General features: G+C 41.5%; 1 protein-coding gene across 4 annotated transcripts in view; it reads right to left on the bottom strand.

Moving 5' to 3' along the window:
- The window catches only part of rgs17 (regulator of G protein signaling 17), a 32,206-nt gene extending 21,987 nt beyond the window's left edge, over positions 1 to 10,219 (bottom strand). For 3 of the 4 annotated variants that reach the window (XR_009064636.1, XM_057848328.1, XM_057848326.1), the window contains exons 1-2: positions 10,063 to 10,219; positions 7,187 to 7,515 (exon numbers count right to left, since the gene is read on the bottom strand). Coding sequence is in view for 3 of the 4 variants with exons in the window: in XM_057848328.1 (XP_057704311.1) it covers positions 7,187 to 7,189 (3 nt within the window). In the remaining variant the exon portion in view is untranslated. The remainder of the gene's footprint in view (positions 1 to 7,186; positions 7,516 to 10,062) is intronic. The other variant, XM_057848327.1, reaches the window with a different exon arrangement.
- Between the last annotated feature and the right edge of the window lie 612 nt (positions 10,220 to 10,831).

The raw sequence follows: 10,831 nt of genomic DNA on the forward strand, positions 1-10,831 counted from the left end.
TCCACAGTGTCTTTAACTACGTAAGGAGGTGATTGAAATACACCACAAGGTGTCAATGGCAAGTTTTAAATTAATTAGAGATCTAGCCAACAAGTGCGTTTTGCCCCTCGACTGACGCTGTAGTTAGTTAGGTTCATTGTACCTTACGTTCATTTGAGTGTTGACATCATAATTTACGAGACCTCTGATAGTTTGAATTTGTGACTAAATCGTTCCATCCAGTGTATTTGTTGCGCTAAACGAAATGTTTGAATAGAGTTTGACCAAAGTCTGAGTAAGTTTTATGTGTATTTTGCAGAACTATTAGGATTGGGAATGTCAGTTCTCTTTGTATTGAGCGCTTTTCTTTTTGTGAACATTTTTTTTTTTTTTGAGAGATAGGATTATTATTATTGTTCTGCTTTCACTAGATGATACTGCAGTGACTTAACTGTTCCACCCAAATGCATTATGGGAAGTTGGGCAACCATGACTGTCAGAGGTGGCTGCAAATGGTATGTGGTCTGAGTTGTATTCAATAACGCGTGTTAAGAAAAAACATCTCCTGTCATTCTTCCCACGTCGCTCGCCACAATACTAGTAGTTATTTTGTTGTGAAAGAGTTGCCAAAGCTTATGCCAATAAACGGCTTGGTCCAATGAACCCCTGTGTCCACTCCCATTTTTCTGCCTCTTAGCTCTCAATGTGTAAAAACACGGCATCATTGTAATCTGTTTGAGGCAATGCATGAGCGGGTCATGCCGCGCAGGCGTTAAATGCGTCAAATTTTTAACGTGATTAATTTTAAAAATTAATTACCGCCCGTCAACGTGATAAATTTGACAGCACTAATATATACTGTATATACTAGTTTATATACAAGTATTAAACTCTTCTCTCACCCTCGCCCCACTTCCCCTGGCAGGGTATCTGATCACTGGTAGCGCATAGCTGTTCATTGCTCGGATCTTGTTCTTGCCATTGAGCTGACTTCGCAGGACTGCCTTACTCGTTGCAGCTTTCCTTGTGGCCCCTTCATGTTTACCATTTGCCTATAGTATTCAAAGGTATTTGTAGTGCTCCTCAACATCTACTATCCTACCCTCTGGGAGTGCAACCCCCTTTGTCTGGACTACCTTCCCTCTCTTTTTCACCATTCGGCCACATTTCTCCAGTCCAAATGACATTCCGACTTTCCCACTGTGGATCCTGGTGGTGTGGATCAGTGAGTCAATGTCTTGCTCGCTCTTAGCATACATCTTGATGTCATCCCTGTAGAGGAGATGATTGACGGTGGCTCCACTCTTAAGTCGGTATCCATAGTCAGTCTTGTTGATTAACTGGCCGAGTAGGTTCAAGCCTATGCGGAACCGCAGTGGGGATTCTTTCGTATATGCCACATTTGATGCAATGTCAATTGGCTAAAAGTTGGCCTCATGGGTGGTCTGCCACAGCCTCATTGAGTTTGCAACAAAGTCTCTTAGTGTGGTGTTGACCTGGTACAGCTTTAGGCATTCCAGGATTCATGGGTGTAGCACCCTTCTGGTAATCGATCCAAGCATTGCACAAGTTGGTCCGTCTGGTTTTGCAGTCTCGGGTGACAGTTCTATCAACCAGTAGTTGGTGTTTGGTTCCTTTGGTGTTCCTACCAATGCCTCACTGTGTCTCTCATGTATTGATCCATGTGCCCACTTACAGTGGGGCAAATGAGTCAACCACCAATCGTGCAAGTTCTCCTACTTGAAAAGATTAGAGAGGCCTGCAATTGTCAACATGGGTAAACCTCAACCATGAGAGACATAATGTGGAAAAAAGAAAATCACATTGTTCGATTTTTAAAGAATTTATTTCCAAATTAGAGTGGAAAATAAGTATTTGGTCACCTACAAACAAGCAAGATTTCTGGCTGTCAAAGAGGTCTAACTTCTTTTAACGAGGTCTAACGAGGCTCCACTCGTTACTTGTATTAATGGCACCTGTTTTACTCATCATCGGTATAAAAGACACGTGTCCACAACCTCAGTCAGTCACACTCAAAACTCCATTATGGCCAAGACCAAAGAGCTGTCAAAGGACACCAGAGACAAAATTGTAGACCTGCACCAGGCTGGGAAGACTGAATCTGCAATAGGTAAAACGCTTGGTGTAAAGAAATCAACTGTGGGAGCAATTATTAGAAAATGGAAGACATACAAGACTGATAATCTCCCTCGATCTGGGGCTCCATGCAAGATCTCACCCCGTGGCGTCAAAATGATAACAAGAACGGTGAGCAAAAATCCCAGAACCACACGGGGGGACCTAGTGAATGACCTACAGAGAGCTGGGACCACAGTAACAAAGTCTACTATCAGTAACGCAATGCGCTGCCAGGGACTCAAATCCTGCACTGCCAGACGTGTCCCCTTGCTGAAGAAAGTACATGTCTAGGCCCGTCTGCGGTTCGCTAGAGAGCATTTGGATGATCCAGAAGAGGACTGGGAGAATGTGTTATGGTCAGATGAAACCAAAATAAAACTGTGGTAGAAACACAGGTTCTCATGTTTGGAGGAGAAAAAATACTGAATTGCATCCAAAGAACACCATACCCACTGTGAAGCATGGGGGTGGAAACATTATGCTTGGGGCTGTTTTTTGCAAAGGGACATGGACGACTGATCTGTGTAAAGGAAAGAATGAATGGGGCCATGTATCGAGAGATTTTGAGTGAAAATCTCCTTCCATCAGCAAGTTCATTGAAGATGAGACGTGGCTGGGTCTTTCAGCATGACAATGATCCCAAACACACAGCCAGGGCAACAAAGGAGTGGCTTCGTAAGAAGCATTTTAAGGGCCTGGAGTGTCCTAGCCAGTCTCCAGATCTCAACCCCATAGAAAATCTGTGGAGGGAGTTTAAAGTCCGTGTTGCCCAACAACAGCCCCAAAACATCACTGCTCTAGAGGACATCTGCATGGCGGAATGGGCCAAAATACCAGCAACAGTGTGTGAAAAGCTTGTGAAGAGTTACAGAAAACGTTTGGCTTCCGTTATTGCCAACAAAGGGTACATAACAAAGTATTGAGATGAACTTTTTTTGACCAAATATTGACCAAGTATTGACCAAATACTTATTTTCCACCATGATTTGCAAATAAATTATTTAAAAATCAAACAATGTGATTTTCTGTTTTTTTTTTTTTTTTTTTTTACCACATTCTGTCTCTCATGGTTGAGGGTTACCCATGTTGACAATTACAGGCCTCTCTACATATTTTCAAGTGGGAGAACATGCACAATTAGTGGTTGACTAAATACTTATTTGCCCCACTGTTTCTTAGCTGCTATGATGGCCGACAGGAGCTTCCATAGGATAGGTTATCAGCCAATAGTTGGATCGGCTTGGTCCCTTCAGGGGGTCTTTTGGGATCAGGATTGTTCGTCTCTTGGTCAACCATTCAGGGTGGGTCCAATCCTTCAACAGTTGGTTCATTTGTTCTGCTAGGTGCTCATGGAGTGAAGTTAGTTTTTTTAACCAACAGCTGTGAATCATGATTGGGGCAGGTGCTGTCCAGTTCTTTATACCTGAGATTCTTTGTTTTATGTTTGCCACTGTGATGGTTACTTGGCCTTGGTCAGGGAGGGTGCTGTGTCTGCTCTTGGCCGCCATTACTGGGGTGTTTGCACACCTATAGCAGCCCAGTGTCAGTCAATGTAAACAGTAACGTTAGCTGCTGTTGTCTGTGTGCTGAGGGCGGCCAACCTCAGCAATGGTGGTCGTGGTACTTCCGGTCGTTTTGCTCAGATTAGTCAATAGATATAATAATAAAACCTGATAGGGAGTCGCCATTGAAATCCATTGCAGCTAGCATTGAGCATCTATTTTTTATATCTATGTCCGCTTGTCTCCGATAATGACGCATCAGATTTGTTCTCGGAAATAAAAAGCCCACATGTTAGAGAAGATGACTGAAAACCAGAAGTATTTGGACAGCTTTTTTTTTACTGTGGAAAAGGCCATCTGCAGAGCCAGAAGACGAGCCTACAACCAAGTCACTTCTGCGTAATATGTGGCTAAAAGTTAGCAAACGAGGCAAAGAAAGTGAATGCACTGTGAGCATCATAGTTCGTGGCAAACCATATTGTTTAAGCCAAGAAACCTTTCACAATTGGAGAACTCATTATGCCTACGATCAAGGATATTTGCCATCAAGTTTTAGGTGAGGCCACTGTTAAAAAAGGTATGGTGAGCTACTTCTCCCTGCACTTAATGCTTGTTTTTAGCCCTGTCGTGTTATTTTATATTTATTGCAATTTTCTGCTCCAGATTGCCAGTCCGTGAAAAAAGGCCCACACCACATCGGTCCATGGTGCAAAAAAAGTTAGGGACCATTGCTTTATAGTACGAAAATTAAAGTACACACTTTCCCACAGATATCGTGCAATGATGATCAGTAGCTGATTGATCAAAGCACACAAACTTAAACTTTGCCTATGCAGTTAAAGGTTTCATTATGTCACTTTACATGATTTTCATTGTTAAAAAAACACCCTGGAGGTCAATCAAAAGTTGCCCAAGTTGAACATACAAGGATGATTTAGGTGCACTCTGTTTTCCACCTTGTAGACGCCGTGGAGCCCTGCCATGTTCGTCTGGGATTTCCCTTGACATTTCACATCCTTGGAAGGTAGAAGTGAGCAAGGCCTTGAGCGGAGGGGGAGGTAGTGCTGATACAAGTGGAAGAGGGAAACGGAGAGAGACCCACTTGAACATCACACTGCGGCCTTTCTCTACATACCAGATTGCAGAGAGCAATGCAGGCGAATCTAAATAAAATGCCTTTGTTTAAGAAGTCATTTCAAGTGCCTCAGACAATAACGCACAGTGCAGCCTTGTAATTTGATTTTTTTTAAGCGCCTGGCGAGAGAGGCAGCCAGCTGGCGGGCTCGTTTTAAGTTAAACGGACCTGGGAAAGCCTCCTCACACTGCTGAGCAAACGGTGCTCTCACAGATCCAGGTTGTTACATCACCAATGTTGACATAAATCTCACAGATGAGGTGAATAATTCCAACTGAATGTAATTAAAGTTGCATCTGATTAAAACATAAAAGATTGCAAGGCTTACCTGCTAGTATTAAACCTGTCATCAACACTTTTGATATGGAAAAAGAGCAGCAGGGCAAATCTATTCATTGCTGAACATATAGAGTTCTCTGTCCCCCGTCACCTGGTCTGAATAAGAACATACGATGGAAAGGAAAATAAGACGACGGGCTGTCTGATATGCAAATGACATTGCCTGACCAATGGAAAATGCATCAGGTATTTAGCAACCAAGCAACGCGTATGAAAAAAAAAATTAAAACGGTCCAGCTTAGGGTACCGCAGCTTTGGTGTAAAAATGGCTACATTGTGATGAAAGGAGGCTACATTTACTGCACTAGCAAATACTAACAGGACAGGATGAAAATAGTAATTGTGGAACGTTTCTGATTAGTGAACATTTCTTAAAGCCAACAACCCTGACCCTTGCTCCTGATTAGGAGCAGATTTGTTTTTTTGTTGTTGTTTTTTTTTTTTTGGTCAAAGGCCATATGAAGAGTCGTAAAAATGTGTGATGGCTTCTTTGTGTCCATTATGCAAAATATGGAAGAAGGAAGTTATAGACAAGCAGGCCAGTGAGCCCACCAACTGCAGTGAGTTTGAGTGAGAGAGCATTGCTACGCAGTGGCCGACAACATACAGCTAAGATGAAAAAAATATTAGTTGAAAAACAAAGTAACATTTAAGTTAAAGAAAAATGTATGTGTCACAGTAGGAAGTCTCCACAAACAACCTGAATTATATATGTGTATTGTTCAACCATAGCTTCAGTTAAGGAGACCTGCTGCGACTGAATATCCAAGAGTTTCTAGCTTAGTTTCGAGCTTCAACGATTAATCGATTAAGTCGAGTAATTTGATTAGAAAAAAGCCTTCAAACCAAATTTTGCTGCTTCGAGTATTTGTTTAATTAGAGTGGCGTTATAGTGGTTTGTTTTGAAAGTGTTTGCATTTAGTTTTAAGAATTTGGGTGGATACACTGCCCTCTAGTGGTAACAGTGAACATGGCATAACTCATTTAACATGGCTGAATCCAGCTGCTCCTGTTAAGACCAACATAATGTTTTTTTTTTGTTTTTAATGCATTCGTAATTTAGTTTATAGGTATATTTAGATGTTTTTGTGTGTTTGAACAATAAAGAGTATTGTTTAAAAAAAAAAAGGAAAAAAACACATTTTTTCGCATTTGAGCTTGCAAAATTTTGCAACGCAAATCATCCAATTGTTCTTATGTTGTACTTGGACCCTCATTTATTTATTTCGCAGTACTGTTTGAGGCTAAGCTCAGGTACTTTATTTTTAAATAAAAAATTCTAGTTCGTGTTCGCAGTTAATGCACTTTTGGGAGTGCAATCTTAGCAAGCCTTTGTTTTACATCACCTAAAATATATTCTGCAACGCATTTAATGTTCCTAATCCGGTTACTCGATTATTTGAACTAACTGGTTGATAGATTTATATGCTATTAAAATAATCAATAACTGCAGCCCTAGTTTCTAGTACTTCAAATTGTGCTGCTAGGAAATATGACAGTTTGACGGTCAGTTGGGTTTGTATTTTACTCAGTATTTCTTCATAATAATAAGCCACTAAAATTCAATTCAGACTGTCGTTATGCACGTTGCACCAGGTGTCAGTGCACTTCTCGAGAACGCTGTTTAGCGAGCAACAGGATAGGAATACAGAGATTTGAATACTAGCAATTAAAACAACATTTTCTTTGTTTCGTTTCATTAATGCATTTGTAGAGTCGATTTGGTGTTGAATGGTTCCTAAAATCGTTGGGAGAAAGAACGTTTTGATTAATTGCATCCCAGCAGAAAGAATCTTGTTTAACAATTTGAGAGGGAAAAAAATTTTTTTTTAAATTCATTTTCATGATGGGTATTGGTGGTGGTGGGGGGTCTTAAAATTGTTTGAGTAAGCATTTCTCACATGAAGGTTATTTATATTAGGTCTTGTCTGTCCCTTTAAAGTCAGAGAACAAATGAACACTTAAAAGGAACGAAAAATTGTTTTGGATCCACAGGTTTGAGATATCGGCCCCCAATATTTCAGTCCCATTGACGCCTAAAAATATGGACTTCACTGTATCAAAGAAATCTGGTTCCACAAGCACATCTTACCATGAATTAGTGAGTTCTTGAAAACAGGTCAGACAGTGTGGTCATGGCGTGAGGTAATCGGTTGCCTGACGATAGCGGGGCCACTCGGCAGAGAGTCTGATTGGCTAACGGACTGCCTGTGTGGCTGGCGGGAGACTGGAGGCAAGGCGAGGAGGTCCTTTTTCACCAACGGCAAGAACGATAGTTGTTTCACCATCCCTGACCCGAAATGGCCAACGGAATTCTCCCTCAGTTCACACCCACGTCTTTGGTTTCTCTCACCGGCTATCCTTCTGACATTCCTCCGTTCTCTGCGAATTGGTCGTTTGTGCACTTGGAAAGTACTGCATCTGAGGGGTGGGGAAAAAAAAAAAAACATACACTGAAGCAAATTTGAAAACTAAGTACTAGTTTTAGGCCAATCTTTTACACAACCAAGGCAGTTAAATTGTCATGACTGCTTGTTGTGCCAGTACAAAAACACTTAAACAGATCTTCACAAAATTTGAGAGGGCGGGGTGGGGGGAGGGCACATTCCAACACCTTCATGGATTTTCCAAATCTTTTTTATCACGGAAATTTTGCAAATATATCACTGTAAAGGTGAATTGAGTTTGAATTGGAATGGTTACCAGGTTATCTATTAACCATGGTAAAATGCTAATGTTTTAAAACATTTTAACAAAGGAAACTGCCTAAGTGTGCGGGGGGACTCCCAGCCTGCACACCCAATGTTTTTAGTTCCGAAATCCTCCTTTAACCAGAATCTGATACAGATGGCAGAAGTGAAAGTACCACCAAAAAAACCCTTTACAACAAGTTGTATGTTATGCTTATGCCAGTGTAAACCTAGGACCTCTGTGAGTGTGATAGTTAATAAGATTTGAAAAAGCACTACACAAATTTGGAAACTAACTAAAAACAAGTAACAATTCAACCACAGAAAAGATTACAGATTTCTTATTCATGAATTGACTTTCACAATTTAACAGTCATTTTTCATCCAAAAACTCCTTATTTTTAGAGAAGAGTGCAGGGTGGCTACCATCATATGACACACGTTGGCCTGATAATGTTCCAACTGTATAACCATTCCTCCTGAACACCAAATATATCGAGTAGCCCCAGATGAAACCAAAAAAATACTTGTCCTATTTTCCATGAAGAAGGATTTTGCCTAACCAACATGTGAAGATAAGCCTTTTTTTTTGTGCTGGCAAAAGTTCCCAGAAGGAAAATCGGTTGTAGACAGGCTTTAACAACATGCTGTCTAAAATAATAAAAGACTGACTGACAGGAAATACGATGTTTCACACTTTAATTTATGGCTTCCCCAAATAAGAGTTGAGTTCCAAATATGGGGTGTGTGTGTGTGTGGGGGGGGGTTTTAGGTGTATAACATATAGGATTTCTTTTAAGTTTAAGTCTGGGTAAGGAATTAAATTAATAAATGACTGTTGAGGAAATCCTACAACATTACAACATTTTGTATTGTCCGTACTTATCTGCCACTAAATCATTGCTTTCAAAAAGATATATATGCTCACTTTTAATTATTTACTAGCAAGTAAAATCTTAGAATGAGTCCTCACTCTGTACAACACATTCTTGCCATTCAAAAATTTGTGGAACTCAAAGAGAAAATAATTTGTGTATAAAAATCCAACCTCGAGGCTTATTTAGACACCACACATAGATGTTACTTTGTTTTGATAACTTCTGTCATGTGATTGTTATGTCCCATTAGAACAATTTTATTGAGAACGCATCGCTTGGAGAGTGGTAGTTTTGATGACACGTGTTATTGTTATGAAGCACATGCTTACGCCATTCCATTGCATGCAGTTCCATCACTTTAAAACATTGACTGTACAATACTAAACATTAGGCAACATGAGCCTGTGATTGTGATGCCAAACAGTTTGAATGAGATTTTTTTTGTACAATTTTTGTATAAAGGTTGTGCTATTAATGTGGTCTGTCCTGTAGAGCCCCTAAGTAAATTACAGAAGGCAATTAGACTGATACCAGGTTTAGTATGCGTATCCCATGCTAGTTTGAATAACCCAGAGGCAAGTTGAACAATTGTTGCTTTTTGTTCAGCAAATTAACCTTTAACTGATGGAGTCTTGAAATGTATATTGTGGACCAATTTGAAAAATAGTTTCAAGACCCAACATGATGTTCTTCATATTTGTCTCATTTTACCTGGATCACTCGAAGAGTCTCTGGCAGCCATCCCAGTAGCTACAAATGAATTGCACATCTATCACCGTCAATGGTAGCCAATGAGATCTAACAACGATCTGACAGATAATGATGGTCTAATCATGTAAATCAATTCCTATTTGAAACGTTACATACGCCAATGGTCTGAGTAGAACCAAGTACAAGCATAATCAGGAAAGTCTGAGCATAACCCAAGGTTATGAGGAACCTCTCATTCGTTTAAGGGACATCCTTGGCCTAAATAACATAGGTTTGTGAATATTCTGCATCTGCCTCAAGGCCCCCTTTTTTCTTGAACCTGCTCTTAATAGGGAACTACCACCACCACAACAACTACTACTACTGCTGCTGCTACAACTACTACTCCTTCTTCTCGTACTAGCTCCACTGGCTAGCCGCCGCTGCTGCAAAACCACCCGAGCGCAGCATCCAGCGGGGCCCGATGAAGTCGTTCTAGGCAGGCGGAGACGGACATTAGTCCAGCGACAACAAGCATCGCTGTGGCTCGTTAGCCGCCCGAGAGCCGCTATCTTCGGGAGGAGGGGGAGGGAGCCGAGCGGGCGAACTAGCAGCCATGCTAGGCGCCGAGCTAGCTCCTCCGCCGCCGCCGCCGCCGGTGTGTGTGTGTGTTCGGATTCAGAGAGCGCACGAATAAAGAGTCGTCTTACCGCTCGGGGTCGGAGTGTCAGTGTCCCGGTGTGGTGGGTGCGCACATGACGGTTTCCCGACGCCGCTCGGAGGGCATGGTTAACGGGGCTTTAGCCGCGGAACGTCCATCGCCGCCGTTCTTCCGTCCATCCGCCCCACTTCAGCACCGAACGACACCGAGCCCTTGGATGCATTGCGCATGCGCGCTGCTCCCTAGTGCTGCAGCCCATCATCATAAGGGCTCTTCCCAGATGTTTCACTCTGACCCTTTACTATTGTTTATATCATCGTTTTCAAATAGTCCATGAGATCAATGTGTCAAGTGAAAACACAAAATATTGGGCCCAAAATTTGTCTGGGTACACAAATGTGAATACACACTTTAGCACTCATCTGAAGATGGAAAAGCTCTTCTGGTTACTTTCCCCAGAAAAAGTTATCGACACTGACACTTTCCACCGTTTAGGAAATGGATGTTCCAGCACCGGTAATTTTCGAGAAAGTAGGTTTTCTGTAATGTATGCATGTCTGTATCATAGGCGGAGTTTGACTTTTGGGGCAGGGGGCGGCACAACATGTTGATGACCGCGAAACGCAGTGTCAGCAATAAAATTAACCCACAAGAAAATATATAATAATAAGTTGAAAATGAGTGTTTTTTATTTCCCAATTCCCATTATTTTTTTAGGCGAATTCTAAATCAGGCTGCTTAGGACAGCTATACTTTTCGCCAAGATCGCCATCCATTGAATATGGTACGCCCGCCGGTGTCTTGCCAATGTAGTTACC

Source organism: Corythoichthys intestinalis, chromosome 10 (assembly GCF_030265065.1).
Source record: "Corythoichthys intestinalis isolate RoL2023-P3 chromosome 10, ASM3026506v1, whole genome shotgun sequence".
NCBI classification, from domain to species: Eukaryota; Metazoa; Chordata; class Actinopteri; order Syngnathiformes; family Syngnathidae; genus Corythoichthys; species Corythoichthys intestinalis.